This window comes from Stenella coeruleoalba (genome assembly GCF_951394435.1).
Source record: "Stenella coeruleoalba genome assembly, chromosome: 1".
Lineage (NCBI taxonomy): Eukaryota > Metazoa > Chordata > Mammalia > Artiodactyla > Delphinidae > Stenella > Stenella coeruleoalba.
This window is the reverse complement of record NC_137169.1, coordinates 32,580,325-32,606,109: the sequence shown is the minus strand read 5'-3', so window position 1 is coordinate 32,606,109 and position 25,785 is coordinate 32,580,325. Positions and strand designations below refer to the sequence as shown.

The 25,785-nt window shown below is 40.1% G+C and overlaps 1 protein-coding gene across 2 annotated transcripts; it reads right to left on the bottom strand.

Moving 5' to 3' along the window:
- Window positions 1–11,932: 11,932 nt before the first annotated feature.
- ZNF684 (zinc finger protein 684) lies at window positions 11,933–25,172 on the bottom strand. 2 transcript variants are annotated; one of them, XM_079913188.1, is made up of 5 exons: window positions 25,036–25,172; window positions 23,608–23,645; window positions 18,006–18,132; window positions 17,586–17,681; window positions 11,933–13,444 (listed from the first exon to the last, which is right to left on the bottom strand). In XM_079913188.1, exons 2-5 carry the CDS (start codon window positions 23,620–23,622, stop codon window positions 12,540–12,542), a joined length of 1,143 nt encoding a protein of 380 aa, XP_079769314.1. In that variant the 5' UTR covers window positions 23,623–23,645; window positions 25,036–25,172; the 3' UTR covers window positions 11,933–12,539. The 2 variants fall into 2 exon arrangements, with proteins under 2 accessions (XP_079769314.1, XP_079769315.1); XM_079913189.1 differs by lacking the exon at window positions 18,006–18,132.
- Between the last annotated feature and the right edge of the window lie 613 nt (window positions 25,173–25,785).

Sequence of the window (25,785 nt, the reverse complement as noted above, 5' to 3'; positions counted from 1 at the left end):
GCCGCAGAGAGGCTGGGCCCGTGAGCCACGGCCACTGAGCCTGCACGTCTGGAGCCTGTGCTCCGCAACGGGAGAGGCCACAACAGTGAGAGGCCCGCGTACCGCAAAAAAAAAAAAAAAACTGTCCCACTATATACATATACACACATACGTATATATACATACGTATACACACATATATATGGAGAGAGGGAGAGGAAGAGAAGGAATAAGATAATACGAAGTTCACTGAGCATTGTCTTGGCCTCATGTATTCTGCTTATACAAAGGGACACTGAAAAACAGTCATATGAAAACGGCTACTCATTTATGACAAATCATCAAATTTTTTTCTTTCACGATAAGTTCCAAGAAAATCTTTATCTATGGAATTGTTATACCTTATTCTCTAGGTCATGGCCAATAACTTCACTGATTGGGTATCCTGTTTTTATGACTGCCAAGATTAAGCATAAATTTGCATCTCAACATTACAAAGTATGTGCAGACTCTATGGCCTCTATATCAATTTTCTAATTTTTCTTCAATTTAAATTTCAATCTATATTTTTCCCATTTATATTCTTACCTATTAATACTTTTCCACTTTAATATATGGAGCTTTACAAGTCACTTCAAATTCACCAGAAAGCAAAGTGGAATTTGAATGAATAAATGGATGGATAGACGTATGGATGGATGGATATGTTGCCTGGAAGTTGGTCGCTTTCTGTGGCTCATGAGAAAGGACACCAATCTACGAAAACAAGACAGGGGGAGTCCCCTGCCTTTCCAGCCTAGGAATAAGTACCTATGTGCCAGCTACAAAAAAGGCTACTGGGGGAAGAATGACCTGTCAAACAAGCAGGGAAGTCCATGTTATATAGAAAGACCAACTTGTCCACTTTTAATCCTGATATGATCACAGGAAACTTGGATAAGGATGGTCTCTCTTGGGTAGATGTATACATTTCTGCCCATTGATCTATTACAATTTATTGTTAATTTCTGATCTAGTGATTTCTTTTCTCCCAGAAACTTATCCCAAAGAAATAAAAATTGATGGATATGAAGATTAAAAGCCTGAGTTCTAGAGCCAGGCAACCGAGTTCAAATTCAGCTACTCCACTTACTAGCAGCAATGACCCTCAGAAAGTCACTTAACTACTCTATACCTCAGTTTTCTTATCTGCAAAATGCTGATGATAATAGTACACACATCATAGGATTTTTATGAGGATTAAATAAGTGAATACATGGAAACCACTCAGAACAATATGTGGTAAGCACTCAATAAGACTGTGACTATTTTTAAAAATAAAAAAGGGGAGAAAGGGAGAGATGAAAAATGTTTTTATATCATTGCTTATAATATGAAAACACAGACAATAGCTTAAATGTCTATTAACAGTGTTGATTAAAAAAAAAGATGCTGTAGAAAGATATTGCTTTGGAAAGAGGTTCCATTTATATTTGTAGGTGAAAAAAGTACGTTAAAATATATAACATGGGGGCTTCCCTGGTGGCGCAGTGGTTAAGAGTCTGCCTGCTGATGCAGGGGACACGGGTTCGTGCCCCGGTCCGGGAAGATCCCACATGCCGCAGAGCAGCTGGGCCCGTGAGCCATGGCCGCTGAGCCTGCGTGTCTGGAGCCCGTGCTCCGCAACGGGAGAGGCCACAATAGTGAGAGGCCTGCGTATCGCAAAAAAAAAAAAAAAAAAAAAAAAAAAAAAAAAAAATATATATATATATATATATATATATATATATATATAACATGATCCTCCCCTCCCCTTTTAAAAGAATACGTATGCAGATACTGAGACACACAAGCTTGGTGGTCTCTGCAAATAAATAATAGCTATTTACCAAAATGTAAATAATTGTTATTTAGGGTTGTAAAGACAGCAGAATCATATGTAACTTCTATTTTATTTTTTTACATATTTGTACTTTCTAAGTGTTTATACTGTATTATTTTTTCAAATACATACATATACACATACATGTAAATATATACAGTTTAAAAATATACATGTAAAATTTAAACAAAGGTCTATAATGCCCTACAACATCTTGGTTCCACCTCTTCTAACCTCATCTGCTTCAATCCTTCAAGCACCCTCCTATAGTCACTCTGATCAGACATTCAGCTTTCTTGCTCTTCCTCCAAAATACCAAGGATGATTACTCAGGATCTCTGCACATCTCTTCTGCCTGGGCTGTTCTCCCACAGGGAAAAATCGAGATACTGCACAGCTCACTCTCTAAATTCCTTCAGGTCTCTGCTTACAGTCACTTAGCAGTGAGGCTTTTCTTGACAACCTCAGATAAAAGAGCTTCCTTGCTCATGGTCACCACCACTCTGTACACCCTTACTCTGTCTTTTTCTCCATTGCACCTACTATCAAATGACAGATTGTGTATCTGTTTGATTTTTGTTTCTCTACCTCCATGAAAAACATAGATGCTATTTTGCTCACTGTGGTGCACCAAGTACCAGAATGGTGTTTGGTCCACAACAGACACTCAGCAAATATTTGCTGAATGACTCAAACTCCTTGTTACATGTTTTCAAATGAAACTCATTAAGCAACTTTGGCCCAGCTGAACTGTGATGCAGAGGACTTCCCTGGCAGGCGAGTGGTTAAGACTCCACGCTTCCACTTCAGGGGGCACCCGTTCAATCCCTGGGCAGGGAACTAAGATCCTGCATGCCGCTGCGGTGCGGCAAAACTTTTTAAAATTTTTATTATTTTTATTTTTGGCTGCACTAGGTCTTCGTTGCTGCCCGTGGGCTTTCTCTAGTTGTGGCGAGTGGGGGCTACTCTTTATTGCAGTGCACGGGCTTCTCATTGCGGTGGCTTCTCTTGTTGCAGAGCACGGGCTCTAGGCATGCAGGCTTCAGTAGTTGTGGCACAGGGACTCAGTAGTTGTGGCGCACGGGTTTAGTTGCTCCGCGGCATGTGGGATCTTCCCGGACCAGGGCTCGAACCCGTGTACCCTGTATTGGCAGGCGGATTCTTAACCACTGCACCACCAGGTAGGACCCGTGGCAAAACTTCTGAACTGTGATGCAGGAAAAAGAACAGTCTGGGAATTGAAGACTGGATTTTAGGCCTGACTCAGCCACTAACAAGCTGTGGGACTCTAGCACTCAATTGCCATCTCCTTAAAATGAAGAAGCAGAACCAGAAGACTCCGAAAAGTCCTTCTAGCATCTTGAGGCTGTGATTACTCTGTAAACTAGTTCTGCATTTAGGTAAGGGGAGAAAGGGAATCAGCATAACCCCAAGGGGCAAATATGACAACTAAAATAGTTAAGGAGCCAGCTTAATTGTGAAGGAAGCAATGAGGAAGGAAACGCACTGGTGTGAATGTGTGTTTGTGAGAGCCTGAGAGAGACAGAAAGAGAGAGGGGGACTGAATAAATGTGTTTAGGAAAGCAGCAGAATTTCTTCTGTAGTAGCTCTTGATTCTTCTTTCCCTTGACCATACCCTCATTCTCCTCCCGTGAGTTTCATTTTCCTGTGGAGCCTGACCACATAAAGCCATACTTCATTTTCTGTAATTCTCACCTCTTTCCTCAAACATTTGGGACAACACCTCCATAAACACAGTCCTTGATGGTACTTACATGTAATGCCATGAGTCAAGCCCTACTCTCACTAGATAGTAGAGACAGAAGTTGATTCTTGTCTCAACTGAAATGGGGTAAAAATGTCACAGGTCAGGAGAGCCTCTTCCCAGGGTTAATCTGATGGAGAAGCAACACTCCTTCAACAGGAACCTTCACGTTGGGCCGCGATTCTTTAAACTCACCATCCTGTGGCCCTAGGTTGGCTTTTTGTAGATTTTAACCAGGGCCGCTGGAAACTGAAACAGGCAGGAATACGCAAGAGGGACCCTCAGGTTCAATTACACAGTCTTCCTGCAGAGACACCAAGAGTTCTCTCAATAACAATGATCACAAGTTGAAGTTCATTTAGCATTCACTCCTCAAGAAGAATACAAACTAACTCTTTGTTTTAGGCAAAGTACTATGTTGCAAAAATAATGAAATTTGGGGAAAATGGCACTGAGTTTGAATACTCGCTCCTCCACTAACTAGCTGTGTGATTTGAAGCAGCTTCATACCTCCCTGTAAAACGATGAGTACACTTACAAAGTCATCGTGATAAACAAATGCCAATACTTTAAAATAATGTGCTTAACAGTGTCTGGCACTGGCTGTATTGATTCTCTTCCCCGCCGCTTTGAAGGGGTTTACTGCCTTCGACGAGTCAAAAATCTTGTGGAATGAGATGAGTTACGGTTCAACGCACAGGCGGGGGCTCCCTACGCGGGCCGCACTACCTACAGCACAGCAACGCAGATGGGCCCGCCACGCCCCAGCCAGACCTGAGCAGAAAGGAGCCCAGCCCTTACTCGGCTTCCTCTGAGCCAAATGCCCCCGCGCATAGGCGTTACCTACAATTTTGCTTTCTTCACATGAACTGAGAAGTCGGTCTCTGCTCTCCACCTGTCCCTCAAGCCCTTCTAGCTCACCCGCCGCTCAGTACTGAAACACGTGGAGGAACGAAAACACTTCCTGAGGTCCCTACTGAGCGTGTGCGGAAGTAGCGACCCACCCAGACCCTCCCCCCAGGATTCTCTGAGGAAATCCACCAGAGACTACATTTCCCATAAGGCTCCTGGAGTTTATGTCCGTAAGGCCTCAGGGACTTCCTCTTCATCTAGCGGAGATTTCTAGTTTGATGTAGTTTGGGCTTCATGGAGAATCATATTGAAAGGAAACGTGTACGTAATTTTTACTGATTAATATAAACGTGATATATAGAAAACATATGCCATATAGACGTGGTAAATAGAAAACAGTAATTTATTTAAAGGAAGAGTTTCTTCTTTCATTTTATTTTTAAAAAGAATTAAACTTAGTAACACTGTAATAACATATCATCTGTAAATAGTTTTAAAATCTAAACTATGTAAATTAATATATTAGATCCCTGTTAAAAAGGTTTTTAGTTTCAGACAGCTTAGTTATGAGTATATTTCAAAGCTTTATTACAATCTAGCTGTAAGGGAACAGCAAGAGGGCAATTTCAAGTTTCACTCAGGGAAAAGAGTTTATATAGGAAAAGAGAAGGGTTACATAATCGTTGGCGAGCTATAAAAATGAGAGTGTATCTAACAGGCATCAGGTTGGGTGGATAACTAGTTTCTATAACAAGTCTTAATTCCATTAAAGTCATTTAGAAATTGCTTATCAGGAATGATCATTTTTTCCCAGAAGGAAGTAATGAATTATAGTATGCAAAAAAAAAACCCTTTCCCCAGACGAGGTTTGGGACAATTTCTCTTCTATAGGTTTCTTCAGACCTCTCTCCTCCACCCCTCAGCTCTCTCTCTCTCTCTCTTTTTTTAAAAAATTATTTATTAATTTATTTATGGCTGCATAGGGTCTTAGTTGCGGCACATGCGATCTTTCGTTGCGGCATTTGGGCTTCTCTCTAGTTGTGGCCCACAGGCTCAGTAGTTGTGGCACATGGGCTTAGTGGCCCCGTGGCATGTGGGATCTTAGTTCCCTGACCAGGGATCGAACTCACGTCCCCTGCATTGGAAGGCAGATTTTTAACCACTGGACCACCAGAGAAGTCCCTTTTTTTTCTTTTTTTTTAATGTGTGTATACTGTCAGGCCTTATCGTAAGCATATATCTAATATTCATTCAACAAAAACATGTTGCCTGAGTTCCTGTTATATACCAGACATTGATTTGGGTATGGAGTAGTGAGCAAAACAGACAAAAATGCCTGCCTTGTGGACCTTTAGATATTGATAAATGCTATGGAGAAAAATAGTGCAATGAAAGGGGATAGGCAGTAGTGGAGGGCTGCAGTTTTAAACAGAGTAGTCCAGGAAGGCCCCTCTTAGGAGATATTTGAGCAAAGACCTGAAGGAAATGAAGTTGCAAACTCATGCCAGATGAAAAAGGGTTTTAGGTAGAGAAAACAGCAAGAGCAAAGACCTGAAGCAGAAAGTGCCAAACACATTTAAGGAACAGCAAGGAGGGCCATGTACCTGGAGAAGGGAGAATAATAAAGAGGTAAGGAGGGGTGAGGGCCCAGACTGTGGAGGGACTTGTAATCAATGTAAGGACTTTAGCTTTTCCTCTGAGTGAAAATAGAGGCTTCTGGAGAATTTTGAGCAGAGGAGTGGCATGGTCTGACTCAAGTTTTAATATGATCACTCTGGCTGCTGTGTGGAGAATAAACTGGAGGAAAGCCAGGGTACAACCAGTTAGGAGGTCATTAGAATAATCAAGAAGTGAGATGATGGTGGCTCAGACCAAGTAGTAGCAGAAGAGCTAGTGAGAAGTAGTTGCATTCAAGGTCTAGTTTGAAGGCAGACTCAATATTGATTTACTGTAGATCATATATAAGTTATGAGAGAAAAAGGAAACTCAAGGATGATTCCCACGTTCCAGGTGTGAGCAAGTGAAAGGACAGAATTGCCATCAGATGAGATGGAGAAGGCTGCAAGAGGAGCACATCTAGGGAGAAGGAGAGAGAGCAGGACCTGTTGTGAACGTGTTTAGTTTGAGATGCCGATTAGAGAAAACCAGGTGGTGAAGTTGGACAAATACGCTTGAATTCAGGAGAGATGTCTACAAGAAATACATTTGGGAGATATCATTATATAGATAGACTTTGAAACCATCAGACAAATGGGGTTACCAATGAAGAGCATATATAGAGAGAAGAGAAGAGGTCTGAGGATAGAGCCCTGGGATATTCCCAAGTTGAGAGTTTGTAGAGATGAGAAGGACTCAGCAGGGAGACTGAGAAGGAAAAATCAGTGAAGCAGGAGGAGAACCAGGAGAATGTGGCTGCTGTAAGCAACGTGGAAATAAATGCTTCACAGAGAACCGAGAGCTACATCGCGTCCTGAGCTGTTAATAATTAAGGCCGACGACTTGGTCATTGGATACAGCAAGTAGAATTTTATCGGTGACCTTTACCAGAACAGTTTCAGCAGAGTGGTGTAGGGGAAAGCCTATTTGGAATGAGTTTAAGAGAACATGACCTGAAAAGTCTAGATTGGGGGAATTTCAGTGAGACAAAGAGATGGTTTCTGTGGAAAAAAAAAAAAATTCAAGAAGGAAAAGCAAAAGATGGAAGGGGAATGTGTAGATTAACAGAGTGCTAAAACTAGCATTTTGGTGAAAGTTTGATGAGGAACAGGATATTATTTCCCCTGAAAATTACTTAATTACCATTTTTCCCTTTGTAATTAAGTAATTAATTAAGGGAAAAATGGTAATTTTACAACGTAGAAATGTGGTGGATGCCACCCTAACCAAGTAATTAAAGTTAAAGTGACCAGTAATGGGAATTCCCTGGTGGCGCAGTGGTTAAGAATCCACCTGCCAATGCAGGGGACACGGGTTTGAGCCCTGGTCCGGGAAGATCCCACATGCCATGAAGCAACTAAGCCTGTGGGCCACAACTACTGAAGCCTGCGCACCTAGAGCCTGTGCTCCTCAACAAGAGGAGCCACCACGAGAGGCCTGTGCACCGCAATGAAGAGTAGCCCTTGTTCTCCACAACTAGAGAAAGCCCGCGTGCAACAGCGAAGACCCACCTCAGCCAAATAAGTAAATAAATAAAATTTTAAAAAAGTAAGATCACCAGTAATAAGTTTGACATTGTGCCTCCTGACATGAAATACTAAGAATATCACTTACATGATATACTTGCCCAAATGCATAACTTGAATCTAATCATGAGGAATCATCACACCAACCAAAACTGAAGGGCACTCTACAAAATAAGTGGCCTGTACTCTCCAAAAATATCAATGTCATGAAAGACGTTGAAATGCTGAGGAATTGTTCCAGATTAAAGGAGTCTGAAGAAATATGAACTAAATACAATGGGTAATCCTGGTTTGGATTCTGGACCAGAAAAAAAAAATTAAGAAAAACATTATTGGTTTAAATGCAATGTGGTATCTTGGATTGGATCCTAGATCAGAAAAAGGACATTTATTGAAAAACTAGTGAAATATGAATAAAATCTGGAATTTTATTAATTGTGGTTAATTGTGATAAACTGGTGTTGGCTTCTTAGTTGTGCTCTGATAATAAAAGTTGTTAACTTTAGGGGCAATAGGTGAAGGATATATGGGAACTCTCGGTACTAGCTTTGAAACTTTTCTGTAAACCTAAAATTATTCCAAAATTAAAAATTTCTTTAAAAAAGAACAGTATTGAGACAATTGGGGAATTTTATAGATGATAGATTATAGTATTATATCAGTGGTAAATTTTTTTTTAATTTTGATCATTGAACTGTGGTCATATAACAGAATGTCCATATTCAAAGGGGTGAAATGTTATTGGACATCTCAGCCTCACTTCTTCCTTTTTTTTTTTTCTGCCCACAGCATGCAGCTTGCAGGATCTCAGTTCCCCAACCAGGGATTGAACCCAGGCCACTGCAGTGAAAGCCCAGAATCCTAACCACTAGGCACCAGGGAACTTCCTCTTCTTCCTTCTTTTGGTAACAGTCCCTATTTTTCTTTTGGGGGACTACTCTGCTCCTATTACATGAGATCTTGGTGGTAATGTAAATCAAGGTTTTCTGTGGTGTCAATCTGTCTTTTCAGTGGTATGCACTAGCTCACTGGAAGTAATGCGCTTTTAGTTTTGCAAAGGAAATTACTAAAAGACTAAAGTGCTTCTAAAAAAATAAGAGACCATTGTTTCTTCCTCATCATAGGTGAGTTTAACACATTTGCAATTAATATTATTATCGATATGCTTTTATTTATTTCTACTTTTTCTTTTGCTTTCTATTTATTATATCGTTTTCTGCAACTTTCACCTTTCCTGCTCTGTTGGATTTATGAAGTTTTCATTATTGCCCTCTTCAGATTTTTAAGTTACACATTATATTTCTAAGCTTTTCTAGTTACCCTTACTTTTTTTACACCTTTATAAAGCCTAACTCTCTTTTTCCAGAACTCAAGGACTCCTAAACTTAGATCTGCCTTTCTCACTTTTTCTGTTTTCTTCTTTTCATTATACTTTTTGTATTTCATTCTTAAAAATTAGTATATATGATATAATCAGAAAAAAATGAAGTTTCATTGGGGGAGAAAACACCCTATCTGCCATCTGTGTATAAATAAAAGAGAAAGAAGGTATTTTTCAGTGATCTTTTTATAAAGTAAAAAAGGAAAGAAAATCTCAAGGTATGACAGACTCTTAGAGGTGGGAAAAATCGAGGGAGTTCTCATTTAGATTGTGTATGGCTGTTTCAGCCACAGAATACAAATAGACTAGAGAGTTCTGGGAATCTGAGATGTTTGGATGGAACTAAGCATAGTTTTGGTTTTCTTCTTGCCAAAATCTCGTATGGCCTAAGCCAATGAGCTCAGTGACAAAAACTCTCAAGGTGGCAGTTTATATTTGTCCAGTAAGGAAGTATATATATATATATTTTTATTTATTTATTTATTTAATTTTTGGCTGCATTGGGTCTTTGTTCCTGAGCGTGGGCTTTCTCTAGTTGCAGCAAGCAGAGGTTATTCTTCGTTGTGAATGGGCTTCTCATTGCGGTGGCTTCTCTTGCTGCAGAGCACAGGCTCTAGGCGCGTGGGCTTCAGTAGTTGTGGCACATGGGCTCAGTAGTTGTGGCTTGCGGGCTCTAGAGCGCAGGTTCGGCAGTTATGGCGCATGGGCTTAGTTGCTACGTGGCATGTGGGATCTTCCTGGACCAGGGCTTGAATCCATGTCCCCTGCATTGGCAGGTGGATTCTTAACCACTGCGTCACCAGGGAAGCCCAAGGAAGTATGTTTTAACTTGCTCTACTGTATTCCTTCTTCCACTTAAGGGAGTGAATTAATTTATGGAACCTAGATAACATACTTCCTGACATATTACAATTAAAATTCCCTTGTTTTATTCGCAGACCATTGCACACCTCTTGCCACCTCGACCTACACAGCTGCTCTTCCAAGGGGACCTCACATCATGCCGACAACAGTAGAGCTCCCTACTGCCTCCTAATATGTGTCCTCTTCCTGTAGCCTTACATAGTTTTGAGTTTCTCAGATGAGAAGCATGGGCACGGGAAGGGGAGATAGGATGGGAATGGAAAGCACTGAGTAGGGTAAAACAAGGATTTCATGTAGGAAATGAGAGAAAACTGTTGGGCTGCAAAAAAAAAAAGGCAAGTCCCGTGACTATACATACCTAAAGAATTCCCTGTGTGGCTGACAAATGGATTCTGAAGACAATTCCAAAAGAAAGAAGGTAACAGAAATTTTTGAAACTGCAAGAGTGTAACTAGTATGCCACCTCCTAAAACAACTGGGAAAGTGTTAAAGAAAAAAGGTATGCAGTGACATTTGTTAAAGATGACAAATGACAAGACAGACTTTACTCAGGACCAGTGTGATAGGTATAGGGACCACTGCCATAGGATTTCAGTTGGGGAGAGATTGCGCTCAACTCTGAATACACCATACACAAGTAGGAATTTATAGCTAAGGAGTAGGGTAGGGGGTCAGTGGGTGGAAAATTACTAAGAGAAAACAGGTAAGGAGGGTTCTGGCTGAATCCGCCTAACAGGATTCCTGCTGAAGACAGGCCAGGGTGATCAGACATCACCTGAAGGATGATGGAGGATGAGGAACCTGATCAGATATTGAGGGTGGAGGGTTCTGGTTAAAATGACTTAGCAGTGTTCTTGCTAAAACTAGATTTTACAAGTAAGTGTGCAAGTGGGCCTCGGAAAGGTTCAGGAGCCTGACTAAGGTTTGGTCAAGCAACAAAGTCAGTAAATAGTTTAGATCCTTAAGGGCTAGTATGCTTGTTCAAAAAAAAAGCACTGTCGTTCATTTATAATCATTACTCAGCATTATTCTTCAAAAAATGGCCAATAAGGGCTTCCCTGGTGGCACAATGGTTGGGAGTCCGCCTGCCGATGCAGGGGACGCGGGTTCGTGCCCCGGTCCTGGAGGATCCCACATGCCGCGGAGCGGCTGGGCCCGTGAGCCATGGCTGCTGAGCCTGCACATCCAGAGCCTGTGCTCCGCAGCAGGAGAGGCCGCAGCGGTGAGAGGCTGGCGTACCGCAAAAAAAAAAAAAAAAAAAAAGGCCAATGAGAGAAAAACAATGTAATATAGTTGTAACTGAGCTTAAACTTGAAAAGGCTTGATTTCTGAATTTAGGTTCAAGCTGTTTTGTCACAACTCAAGAAAAGGCATAAAAGTTTTTTGACATTATCAAAGAATATTGTGAACAGCAGTAAAAAACTGTAGCTTAAATAATGGTTGGGGCTTCCCTGGTGGCGCAGTGGTTGAGAGTCCGCCTGCCAATGCAGGGGACACGGGTTCGTGCCCCGGTCCGGGAGGATCCCACATGCCGCGGAGTGGCTGGGCCCCGTGAGCCATGACCGCTGAGCGTGCACGTCTGGAGCCTGTGCAACGGGAGAGGCCACAACAGTGAGAGGCCGGCGTACCACAAAAAAAAAAAAAAAAGGTTGCTTCATCCTTTTAAGGGAATATGTGGAACTTACAAAATGTCACGTTCCAAAGTGAAGTTGCTGAGCAAAAAAAAAGTGCTCTTTTCAACTCGATTAATGCTGCCTGTGCTGTCACATGGTAAATTCCAGGCACCCCTAGGAGCAAAACCTGTATCAATTTCTTACAAGAAAACAAAAAATAGACCCCAAAGCTCACTCCCTGAAAGTTGCAAAGTATCATGACACTCTAGTTTATTAAAATGAAATGTAGATGATACCCTAGTTAACTACTACTTGAGCTATACTTACACCTTAGGTAAATACATCAATGAAAAAGAACAGGAATATTTGAAGGGCAAATGTTTTATTTACACACTTATTTAAATACTTCTTTTCCTCAACTGAGTACTTCCTGTAATACAGAATACAACTGCTTTCCCCCTCTCAATTGGTATCTTGTTAAATTATACATGTGTGTAATTCTATACATCTTTATAACAAGTTTGAGAATGAGATTCAGTAACACTGCCATACCCCTCAAAAGTGCCAGCAAATGGGTGCAAATATTACTGAAATTCATACTACATATTAAACCACATGTTTTCACTTGCATGTTACTGTTAGGATTGGAAGAAAAAAATGGTGAAATTTACTGCAGAAACTCTTAATAGATATAATTTAATATAATATATAATATAAACATATTTTTACTCACACTTGCATAATTGTATAATTTGTTATAAGAATTAAAAATCAGAGATGGTAAATGTAGTTTTCACTGTTTCCTTGATTGTTTAATTTATGCTTACTTTCCAAGCTCTATGTGCATTTATAAATAAACTTTTTCTGTGATCTTTTCTCTAAAAACTTTATTATCACTTGCAGAACATGATTGGCATTGTTTTTTTTAATGGGAATTTATTCTTCCAATTCATTCAGATTGGTGGATTTCTCCTCACCATAAATTCTCTACTTAATAAGGTTTATCAAATATTTAAAGTTTTCTCAGATTCATAAGTGAATATTACATATGAATTTTCTGATGTAAAATAAGATTTGACTTCTGGGAAAATGCTTTCCTACATTTGCTACATTCATAGGGCTTTTCTCCTGTATGAATTATCTGATGTCTGAGGAGGTGACACTTCTTGATGAAGGCTTTGCCACATTCAATACATCCATAAGGTTTCTCTCCTGTGTGAATTCTTTGATGAGTAACAAGCACAGAAGTGTTGCCAAAAGCTTTGCCACACACGATGCATCGATAGGGTTTCTCTCCTGTATGAAATCTAGAGTGTTTATAAAGGGATGAACTATACCTGAAGGTTTTCCCACATTCCTTACATTCAAATGAGTTCTCAAGTGTATGTGATTTCACGTGTTGAGTAAAGGAGGAGTTCCAGGTGAATGATTTTCCGCATTGACCGCATTCATAAGGTTTCTCTCCAGTGTGGAGTCTCTGATGGACCATGAGTTGTGCTTTATGTGTAAATGCTTTCCCACAATCACTGCACACAAAGGGTCTCTCTCCATTATGTATTTTCTGATGAGTTGCAAGGTGAGCCTTCCTGCTATAGGCTCTCCCACAGTCGTTGCATTCAAAGGGTTTTTTTCTTGTATGATTTTTTTCATGTCTAATAAAATGAAACTTCGTTTTGAAGGCTTTCCCACATTCACTGCATTCATAAGAGTTTTCTCCAGTATAACATCTATTACAATTAAGTAAGTCTGAAGTAGGTTGCAAACTCTTCCTATATGACTTACATTTATATGATATTTTTCTTGTAGGATTGAGACTTGTGCTCATATTATAACCATGAAGTCTCTTCACAGTCAGAATTTTATTGAACATGAACAAAACTGAATTCAAAAAATTGTCTTTGCTTTCCTGGTGCTTGTCTGATTCATCAATAAGTGGGCAGTCAGCTTCTAAAAAGGAGTACAGTGAAACATTCCTAGTTAATCTCTGCCATCAACGGTTATAGAAACATATATGATTCCAAATCTAGTCTCTCATTCTGAAACAAATCTGTATTTGCCTTGATCCTGAGCTTTAAGAATAAAACTGCTAAAGAGGAAATGGGAGCATAGAATGACAATGAGAACAGATGGTTTAACTAGTGACCTGAGGAAAGATAGTAAAATAGCACAAGGTACAGTAAGGAGGGTACAAAGGAAATCAAAAAGTTGCTCAATTGCTCAACAAGGGCATATGGTTAGCTCACAGAATGATGAGAGCCCACTGTGGAGATGTGATCAATGGACCAGGTAGCCAGGGGAACAAGAGACAAGGGAGTTAAGGGAAAATATCAGAGGGAAAACTAGATTTGGAGAAGGGAGATCAGAATCAGGGTCCTTACTACCTAATTCCTAGATTACCCAGGTAGAATAGCTCCTTATTTCCCTCATTCATATCTCTTTTTCCTCTTGATCATCTGGCACAATGTCATTTCCCTTCAGGAACATTTTTCTATCTCCAACCCTCTAACCTCATCCAAACCACGGCTGAGACATATCTGTAGACAGGGCTCCAACACTACTACAGCTGGGATTCATTCTTACACGTACTTGTAAGCCCAGGAACACAAAGGTGTAGCAGGTCATTTGAGGGTGTGCTATTCTTAGCCCAAGCACAGATTCTATCTGCTTGTTACCATTTTTATTCAGGCTAAGTTTTGATATATGACAAGTACTGCTTTTACATCCTCTTTCAATCTGCCTAACAAACTGGTCCCAGAAAGCCTCTTTGCCCCTGAAGTCACATTTTTAACTCCTAATCTCAAAACCCTATAAATCCCCAATCCACTGTTCCATTAAAAACAAAAAAAAATTAGGGAGGGGGTTATAATTCCCCACTCGTGAATTTCCTTCCATGTGGAGTTACTACAATACCCCTAGCCTTTTGCTTCATGCCTTATCCTCTGTGGAGCTGGCTGAGTAGTGGGCTATAGCCATTAAGACACATTCCTTTATTGAGTGGGGACTGGGTTCCTGTCTTCTTTCCTCTCTACTTCAACCAATGAGAAGCAGCATCCTGTGTTACCTTGGCCAACAATAACCAACTGAAAAATCCAGGGTAATCAGCCTGGTGAACAAAAATATGCAATACAATGAATTCTCTCATGGTATCTAAGCATACACTACTCTAGCCCTCAACAAATACCTACTTCTGTTCCAAGGATTCTAGATTCTAAATAGCTACAATCATTTGCTCATGTTCCTTCCCCACCTTAACTTGCCCTCCTTCATCCTCTCTCATCCTATCTAGTATTTAGATATCCTTTAGGGAGGATCCATTGTTCCATGATCTTAAAAAAAGGCTCCTCCAGTCTTTGCCTACTTTAAACTTTAGGCTCCAGTTTCTCTGAACTTCTAAGACAGTCATCACTGCTGCCTAAACCATTTATTTTGACAACTAACTAGATTAAAACCACAATGTTACTGTGCATTGAACAAATGTTCCACATTCATCAAATTTTTAAATATATGGCTATGTTTTGCCTTTTCAACTACAATTTACACACCTGGAAAAACAATTTTTTTTTTTATTTGAATCCTTCTCAGGAAACATTAAAAAGCCTTGTTGAATGAAAGGATAAGAAACATCCCTACAATCCCTGACTTTACAAAAATGAATTAATTAAATATTCATTGAATGTCCATGATGTGCTCAGCTATGGTGTGAAGAAAAAAAATGATACTGGACTTTCTCTTCAGGGAGTAATCATGAGAAAACATGCCTTAAAGCCACAGGTTTGTTTTTTTTTTAAAAAAAAGTCTTAAAAGCCACAGGATTAAAAAAAAATCTAAGATAGTATATGTAAAGTTTTCGTTGACAGAGCCATAGTAGAGTTGGGATGGGAATTCAAAGAAGGCAGAGATCAATGTAGGCTAAAGTTACCATGAAAGAGGAGAAAACGGAATTTAGACTTCATAGCATGCTGGTTTTGAAACCGAGTGGGGCCTTGAGGGGCTCCCAGGCAATGAAACCATGAGGCCTGAGCGCTGAGGCCTCCTTTTGTCCACCATTTCTTCCAGGCAAGACTCCAGCCTCCATGACCATCACTGAGTTCCAAAGGGTGGATTTGAACAGTTGCTAATCAAGGGAGGAGCAGCTAAGAAACCACCTGAGGAAGGATTAAAGGGACCAGAGAAGCTCAACAAGATTAAGAGAAGACAATCTGAGACTGAGGGAGTGCAAGCCCTGTTCACACCCTAATCTTGTCAGGACCCCACCTTTGAACCCCTGTTATAAAGCCCTTAATCAAATCCTCTGGGGGAGAGACACATAGTTTTTCAAGGCTGAAGCCCAGTGTGTCTCCCTTTGCCTGGCAAAGCAATAAAGCTATCCTCTTCTACTTCACCCAAAACTCTGTGATTTGATTCAGCATTGCTGTACAGAGAGGCCGAGCTTTCGGTAACGGTTTTAGTTAGATGGAGCACATCAGAATCAAAAGGACTAAGGCGGAAAAGAAAACTGTGTACAGAGGATGCTAAAGAGTCTAATTGCATGGAATAGGGAAAAGATGGACAATTCTGGATAAACATGGGATCACATACAGAGGGATAAGCCATTTAAATACCATAATATAGGTGATACAGGAATAACATGTTTGTCAGAAGAGTGACAAGCAAAATGAAATAATTCAGATAAATCTTGCAAGAACATCTAAGATAAATCAGAAAGTAGGCTGGAATTGGCAATATAAGTATTTACATAAACAGCCAAGATACCATATCAGGAGTTAAAATTCATTTGTTTTATGCCAGTAGTAATTGGGGTTCCAGGGAATCTAAAACACATTTAATTGGTATCTTAATCATTTGAAACATACTTCTTTTATGGACTCTGTGCAAAGGGAAGATTTTATTTTGAGTCAGTCTTGGATAAACTAATAGTTGAAATTATAGGTAATAAGTCCCAATAGTATTTAAGGAGAAATTCTTAAGAGAAAAAGCCAAATTGCTTACCACAGTGATTTTGTGACTACAGACCAGGAGACCAGTCACTACCTTTTATTGTAAGGATAAAGGTAAAGTGTTGAAGAATATTAAAAATTGGTTCCTATGATAAAACAGACAATAAGGCCAGGTAGGGTAAAATTAAGGGAATGGAAAGCTGGTGAGGCAAAGATGCTGGAGATGGCACAAAAGAAATAACTGTAGTCTTTAGAGTGATGAAGTTTCTGAGGGAGTTCCTGTGGACAGAATTTCAGAAGATGGAAGAGAAGTCAAACAGCAAAGGGTGAATAAGCTGTGAGAAAGAGTGAGGGCAGATTAGTGAGGAACTAATTCAAATAAAGTTGGAGGACAATTTCCGAAAGATATCAATATTATCAAGTGAAGCAGAAAGACGCACTAGAAGGTAGATACCCCAAGTTAGCCATAAGACTAAAGATGAGCAAGGTAGGGTACACAGGGGGAGTATATGCTGCAAGAAAAGGAACGAGTTTTTTTAAAAAAGGAAAAAAATTAGGAAGAACATGTTATGAAAGTTTTGAAATAAAAACAACTAACATATGCTGAACACTTACTGTCTGCCACTATATGAAGGGTTTTGCTTGTATTAACTCATATAATCTTTACAAAAACCTCAGGTAAAGTCATATTATCCCTATTTTATAAATAAAGTTGTGCTACAAAATAATTAGGTTAGACAGAGGTTGGTGGAATAAGACTTCAAATCCACATAATCTGACTACATTATTAGAAACAGATGTATGGAAAGATCTGCCATCATGTTGAGGAGGGAAGAAGAATGAGGATTCTAGGGACTGAGAGAACCAACAAGCACTTCGATGGAACAGGCAGCGCGAGGAGCCAGAGCGGAGAGGAAGGACATCCTCCCACACAAGAGCTGAGAAACAGAAAGAGCGGCCACGTGGAAGAGTGGAAGTGAAGGTGTCACCTAGGGATCTGAGGATGTTGTGTCAGGTGTACCCAGTCACTTTCAAAGGTGTGTGGTTTTAAGAGGTGCTTCCTGAAAAGTATTTCAGAGGTGCCTGTCCCTCACTCACCAACTGGGATCTCAGTTCCAGAGACTCCCATCTACCTGCTTTCTCTGACTCACCTGGAGAGCGCCAACGTGGGTTCTCTCCCTCCACCATCCATGGCTCTTGTCCTTGCTCCACCTTGAAGATCACTATTGTTTTGGTGACTGGACACCCTGTTCATGGGAAACAACACAGAACTGGGGACAAAGTGCTAGGAACAAACGACTACTTCACAATTTGGGTTTGCCTCCTGGAGTCTTAGGGCCTGTGAAGATGACAGACAAGCTTTAGACAGAAAAGACCCTTCTTCATGTGGGAGGCAGAAGCATTAAACAAATTATCTGATCCCCAAAGGGGATTAAGAATCTTTGACCACTAAAATTCAGGGACAAAGTTACTAATGCTTCAGAATGTTCACAGCTTTCGCAGGTCTTAAAGGAAGGGCACTATTAAAACATAATGAGTTACACTGAAAAGTTACCACCCACTGTCCTTACCCATTGAGATGAGGTTTCTAAAGTTCTCCAACATCACATCCCAATACAAGGTTCTCTGATCACAGTCAAGCAGCTGCCACTCCTCTGGGGTGAATTCCACAGCCACATCCTGGAGTGTCACTGATCCCTGTAATAGTACATGGATCTTCAAACTAAAGTGTGCATCATCTGGGGACTTGTAAGAGAATCATGGCAGCCTCTTAGGATCATATCATGTTCATTGCTGAGTTTTCAGAAAGTAATGTATAACTACTGTACACCTGATTCAGAAATATACTTTGTGATAGAAACAAAAATTATATTAAAAATATTCAACTAGTGCCAGGATAATTCAATGGGGGAAAGAATGGTCTTTTAAACAAATGGTGTTGGAACAACTGGATCTCCACATGCAAAAAAATGAAGTTGGACTCCCCTCAACACACACACCTCACATCATATATAAAAATGAACTGGGGCTTCCCTGGTGGTGCAGTGGTTGAGAGTCTGCCTGGTGATGCAGGGGACACGGGTTCGTGCCCCGGTCCGGGAGGATCCCACATGCCGCGGAGCGGCTGGGCCTGTGAGCCATGGCCGCTGAGCCTGCGTGTCCGGAGCCTGTGCTCCGCAACGGTAGAGGCCCACGTACTGGAAAAAAAAAAAAAAAAAAAAAAAGAACTAAAAATGGATCAGAGACCTATGTGTAAGAGTTAAAACTAGAGGTGACCCTTGAACAACTTGGGGGTTAGGGGTGCCAACCTCTCCACAGTTAAAAATCCACATAACTTTACAGCCCTCCATATCTGTGGTTCCACAACCACGAATTCAACGAACCACAGGTCATGTAGTACTGTAGTATGTATGTATTGAAAAAAATCTACATATAAGTGGACCCACACGGTTCAAACCCGTGTTGCTCAAGGGTCAACTGTATATAATTCTTAGATGAAAACAAGGGAGTAAATCTTTATGACCTGGGATTAGGCAATGGTTTCTTACACATGACAGAAAAAGTGTAAGTGACAAAAGAAAAAAAATAGATAAATTGGAATTCACCAAAATTAAACATTTTTAAGCTTCAAAGGATACCATGAAGAAAGTGAAAAAGACAATTCACAAAATAGGAGGAAATATTTGTAAATCATATATCTAAAAAGAAATTTGCATCTAAATTATAAAAAGAATTCTTACAACACAACAATAAAAAGAAAACCCAATTTAAAAATGGGCAAAGGATTTGAACAGACATTTTTCCAAAAACAGATATGGTCCATAAGCACATGAAAAGATGTTCAACATCATTAGTAAATACAAATTAAAACCACAATGAGGTATCACTTTATACCCACTAGGATGGCTAAAATCAAAGGCAGACAATGATAAGTGTTAATAAGGATAGGGAGAAACTGGAACTCTCATACATTGATGGTAGAACTGTAAAATGGTGCAGCAACTATGGAAAACAGTTCAGGAGTTCCTCAAAATGTCAAACATAGAGTCACCATATGACCCAGCAATTTTTCCTAGGTATATACGCAAAAGAATTGAAATCATACATCCCCCTGCCAAAGAAAAAACCATACACAAATGCCCATAGCAGAATTATTCATAATAGGCAAAAGTGGCAACAATATGGGCATCCATCAACTAATAAATAGATAAACAAAATGAGGTACATCCATATGATCCAATATTATTCAGCAATAAAAAGGACTCTACAACATAGATGATCCTTGAAAATTTTGTGCTGGGTGAGAGAAGCCAGTCACAAGAAATCACATATTGTATGGTTCCATTTGTATGAAATGCTCAGAATAGGCAAATACATATAAACATAAAGTAATTCAGGGCTGGGGGAAGGAAGGAATGGGGAGTGACTGCTAATGGATATGGGGTTTCTCTTGAGAGTAATGAAAATGTTCTGAGATTAGTGGTGATGGTTTCACAATTATGATAATACACTAAAAAAACCCCCACTAAATTGTATACATTTTAAAGGGGTCAATTTGTAATATGTGAATTATGTCTAAAAATTATTTTAAAATATTACTTATATGTTCTTTATTCTTTCACTCATACAATATTCAATGAGGACATACCAAGTACAGTACTAGAGATAACAAAAAATAAAATTATTACTGCCCTCAGAGATCTTACAATCTATTAGACACTGCAAAACAAACATGTAAAGGTAATAAGATGTTAGAGGGGCTATAAGGTTAATACGCCAGACTCACATAAGCATAATAAAATAGAAAAATACAGATTTTTTTTTTCTGCCGTACACGGGCCTCTCACTGTTGTGGCCTCTCCTGTTGCAGAGCACAGGCTCCGGATGCGCAGGCTCAGCGGCCATGGCTCACGGGCCTAGCCACTCCGCGGCATGTGGGATCTTCCCGGACCGGGGCATGAACCCGTGTCCCCTGCATCAGCAGGCGGACTCTCAACCACTGCGCCACCAGGGAAGCCCCCAGATTTTTTAATATGATAAAATACATCCTCTCAACCATAAAGTCAAAATCATGTTTAACTTAAACTGAAATTAAAAAGGCATGTGGTAACATGCCTACTGCAAAGAGATAGTTAAGACCATATAAAGCAGGTGTCAGCAAACTACCACCCACAGGTTGACCGCCTGTGTTTGTAAATAAAATGTAACTGGAACATAGTTATGTCCATTTGTTTACTTCAACTACAAGAGCAGAGTCGAGTAGTTGCCACAGAGATTATATGGCCTTCAAGGCTAAAATATTTACTATCTGTCCCTTTAAAAAGTTAAGAGAGGGACTTCCCTGGTGGTCCAGTGGTTAAGACTCCTCGCTCCCTAAGCAGGGGGCCTGGGTTCAGTCCCTGGTCAGGGAACTAGATTCACATGCTGCAACTAAAAAAGCCTGCATGCCACAGCTAAAGATCCCGCACACGGCAACGAAGATACCATATGCCACAACTAAGACCTGGTGCAGCCAAATAAATAAATAAATATTTAAAAAAAAAAAAAAGTTAAGAGACTAGGCAGGGTTTACCCCAGGAATGCACAGATAGTTCAATATTGGGAAATGTATTAGAAATTCTTTAAACTGTTATATTAAAGAAAAAATATATTATTTTATTGACAGGTATAAAAAAATGATATGAGAAAAAAAGTTCCCAATTTATGAAAACAATCTTAACAAGCTGAAAATCCTTAACTTGATTTAAAAAACAAAACGAAACAAAAAAACAACTATCCACCAGATTACAAGAGGAAACAGTATGACACTGGAAGCATTCCCACTAAAACTGGAACAAAAAAGATTTTGGTTAGAAATTACATTCAAAATTATAGTTACTAGAAGTCCTGTCCATTGACATAAGACAAGGAAAAAATATGGAGCCTACATACTAGGCAATAAGGGACAAAACTCCATTTGAAGAGTATATGATGGTCTATCTAGAAAATCTAAGAATCAACTAAAAAACTCTTGGACTTAGTAAGAGTTCTGTAAGTTGACATAAAGTCAAATAGATAAATCCATACTTTCCTCTACACCAGAATAGCCAATTAGAAAATATAATGAAAAAAGATCCATTCCATTCTCAATAGCAACTTAAACCATATGTAAGAATAAACATCATAAGAAATGTAAAAGAATTATCATAATAAACCTATAAAACTGTAATGAAGGACCAAAAAACAATGAATAAAATGAAGAACTCACAAATAACAAATGCTGGAGAGGGTGTGGAGAAAAGGGAACCCTCCTACACTGTTGGTGGGAATGTAAGTTGGTACAGCCACTATGGAGAACAGTATAGAGGTACCTCAGAAAACTAAAAATAGAATTACCATATGATCCAGCAACCCCACTCCTGGGAATGTACCCAGACAAAACTATAATTCAAAAAGATACATGCACCCCTATGTTCACAGTAGCACTATTCACAATAGCCAAAACATGGAAACAACCTAAATGTCCATCGACAGATGAATGGATAAAGAAGATGTGGTACATACATACAATGGAATAATACTCAGCCATAAAAAAGAATGAAATAATGCCATTGGCAGCAACATGGATGCAACTAGAGATTATCATACTAAGTGAAGTAAGTCAGAAAGAGAAAGACTAATACTATATGATATCACTTATATGTGGAATCTAAAATATGGCACAAATGAACCTATCTACAAATCAGAAACTGACTCACAGACATAGAGAACAGACATGTGGTTGCCAACAGGGAGGAGGGGAGGGAGAGGGATGGACTGGTAGTTTGTGGTTGATAGATGCAAACTATTACATTTAGAATGGATACACAACAAGGTCCTAACGTATAGCACAGGGAACTATATTCAATATCCTGTGATAAACCAAAATGGAAAAGAATATGAAAAAAGCATGTCTCTATGTGTATAACTGAGTCACTGTGCTGTACAGCAGACATTGGCACAACATGGTAAATCAACTCTACTTCAATTTAAAAAAATGGAGAACTCACTATTGAAAAGTTATGAATTCTCTCCAAATTAATCTAAAAGTGTAATGCAATCACAATAAAAATACGTAACATACCCCCTTATGGACCTTGACAAGCTGATTTTTAAATTCACATGGAAGAGAAAATGCTCAAGAATTGCTGAAGACTGGAAAAGGAGCAAGGTTTACTTATGGATCCAGGTGAATATTAAAAAGGATATGTACCTGGACTTACAAATTGAGTTCATATAGCACTTCTTGGCACTATGTTCTCTGCTTATTCTAGGGAACACTCTAAGAAAGTCACAGGAGGGACTTCCCTGGTGGCACACTGGTTAGGACTCCACGCTCCCAGTGCAGGGAGCCTGGATTCAATCCCCAGTCAGGGAACAAGATCCCAAATGCATGCCTCAACTAAGAGTTTGCATGCCACAACTAAGGAGCAGGCGAGCCACAACTAAGGAGCCCGCCTGCTGCAACTAAGACCTGGTGCAACCAAATAAATAAATAAATAAAAATTTATAAAAAGAAAGTCATAGGAAAACTGGTTATATTCATCACTGGATTGTTACTGTCAATATTGTTTCCAACACTATCTCTATGAAAATCCATTGTGGGAATCCCCTGGTGGGCCGGTGGTTAGGACTCGGCACTCTCACTGCTGGGTCGTGGGTTCAATCCCTGGTTGGGGAAGTAAGATTCCACAAGCCTCGGGGTGCGGCAAAAAAAAAAAAGAAAACCCATTGTAAGATATTTTCTTTGGAGAATTGTGCCAAGAAAAAATTTACTTATCCGGGGAATTGTTCTGCTTTATTCTCAAGGACAAAGCCAGTACTTTAAAAGGTTGGCTATCCATTTTCTATGATCACCAGAAAGACTGGGTATACATATGCAGCTCCAGCTAAGTGCAGACCCTATAATCTGGATATCAGCTTAGCACTTTTGGACCTGATCTATTCAATTTACGTTTTCCCTGACTATACATTTCCTTTTTATTATGTGGATTTTTGTTTTTCGGCTGCGCCGCACGGCATGCAGGATCTTAGTTCCTCGATGGAACCCGCGCCCCCTGCAGTGGAAGCACAGAGTCTTAACCACTGGACCGCCAGGGAAGTCCTTATATGGATTTTTTAAGAGATTTAAATAGAAATAAATGGATGCCTTACCTCTAAGTTGACCATTTTTGCAGCTCTTACACAGAGATCTATGAAAGTAGAAATGGGGAAGAGAGTAAAGACGTGAGAAACACCAGGACTGCAGTGTAGAACCCTGCTCTGTGAAAACAGAAGCACACACACTGCAGTCTCAGAAAATGCCACCCAGTGGGAGAACGACATTTCTAGCAAGTCAGAAAAGTCTATATTTTATAAGCAATGATCTCTGTGTTATTAATATATGGAGCTTAGATAAGTATCTTGTACATTTCTGTCCTACAGACCTAACAGCAAGTCGTTAACCTTTAAACCAGTGACTTTTTTTTTTCTCCCAGAAACGTATCCTAAGTAAATACAAATACTTGTATCCTAAGTAAATAATGAATGAGTTAAAAGGATAACTAAAAGCCTGACCTCCGAAGCTCAGTATCTTTAGAAGTCATTCCTTCCTGTGATTCTCTGGTCTCTGTTCTGTAGCTGGAGTAAGAGATCTCAAATAGGTTTCTTGAGAAGGCCGGATCCAGGGACCCGGCGGGGAGTGGGGGGAGGTGAGGATTTTTTTTAAGCTGGAGTCTTCAGTTTAGACTCTAAATCTGTTTCTCCCTCTCCCTCCTCCTCCCCCTCGGAATTCACCATCTCCTATGAGCCCAGGCTAGGCTTTTTGAAATTCCAACCGGCACTGCTAGGGCCCTAGAAAGGCTAAAATGTGCAAGATGGACCCCCAGCTTTATTTCGTCTTCACTGGAAAATCTGAAGATTCACCAAGAGATCCTTAAAAAAAAAAAACACACACCGAATTTTACTCAGCATACATTACTCAAATATTTCAAAAAGAAAATACGTCCAACGCTTTGTTTTGCAGGTTGTTTTGCGAAAAAAATGAAATTTGAAGAAAACTCATCTGGATTTGAATCTCAGATCTTCTATTATACTAAACTGTTTGAGTCTAGGCAAGTTAACTTCACCTCTCTCAGCTTCAGTTAATTCATATGCAAAATTCGGATGATTGTTGTGATAATACCCTAAGAGTGCATCGAAGTTTCTCTAGAATCGCTCGCTTTATTCCTAGATCCCTAACATGGTTTAATTTTAAATCATTGTAAATGGTTGTAAATGGTTCTGGAAGGACCAACTGTGCTCCTGTAATCAGGGAAGGTGTAGTTTGATGCACAGACTTCTACATAGTGTCCTTTACTTGCAAGGGCAGGAATGCAAACTGAGCTTGCTCTAGCCCCACCCGGGATCTAGGAACCCTCTGAGTGGCGGTCGGGCCCTTCTCTTGCTTTCTCTGAACTACTCCAGAATTGGACAGGACCCAGACACCCAAACACGAAGTCACCGCACGTGAGAGTTTTAAGGTTTTTCAGTTCCGTAAGCCAATAAACCGGTCCCTTTCTTCCCGCCCTTCCCTTATGTCCCCCAAGTTCTGCAGAGTCATACCTGCCAGTCTTTCACTGCCACACTCCCAGCTCCGACTCTAAGCTGGAGATCAGCTTACGGAGATCTCCCAGATCTGGGCGAAACCCCGACTCTCACTTCATACAGTGCTGGTTGGAAAATTACAGACTACAGGCTACTGTCTCACTGCGCGTGTGCGGAAGTAACTGCCCACCCAGAGAGTCCCAAGTTCCCCCGCGGTGCAGGCTATTCATCGGGCACTACATTTCCCATAAGGCCCATGGAGCTCGTTTCCGGAATGCGTCACATGCTCCTGCCTCTTTGCGGGGAGATTCCTGGGTTAGTATCTCTGGGGCCGTTTGGAGAGACAGGGTCATTTATAAAAGGGAGATGTATATATCCCTTTTGTTTAAAATGAAAGACATCAGCTTTTTTTGGGAAATTTTATTTTTTTATACAGTAGGTTCTTATTACTTATCTTTTTTATACATATTAGTGTGTATATGTCAATCCCAATCTCCCAATTCATCCCACCACCACTCCCCACCTCCCGCTTTCCCCCCTTGGTGTCCATACGTTTGTTCTCTACATCTCTGTCTCTATTTCTGCCATGCAAACCGGTTAATCTGTACCATTTTTCTAGGTTCCACATATATGTGTTAATACATGATATTTGTTCTTCGCTTTCTGACTTACTTCACTCTGTATGACAGTCTCTAGATCCATCCACGTCTCTACAAATGACCCAATTTCATTCCTTTTTTATGGCTGAGTAATATTCCATTGTATATA

Bases quoted from the DNA above. Each gene is read 5' to 3' on its own strand.
- ZNF684 (XM_079913188.1), bottom strand. The intron at 17,682-18,005 runs GTAAGGACAGTG...TCCCATGAACAG, and splicing joins TAGAAACCTCATCTCAATGG to GGTGTCCAGTCACCAAAACA. The intron at 13,445-17,585 runs GTGAGTCAGAGA...ACTCCTTTTTAG, and splicing joins CCCACGTTGGCGCTCTCCAG to AAGCTGACTGCCCACTTATT.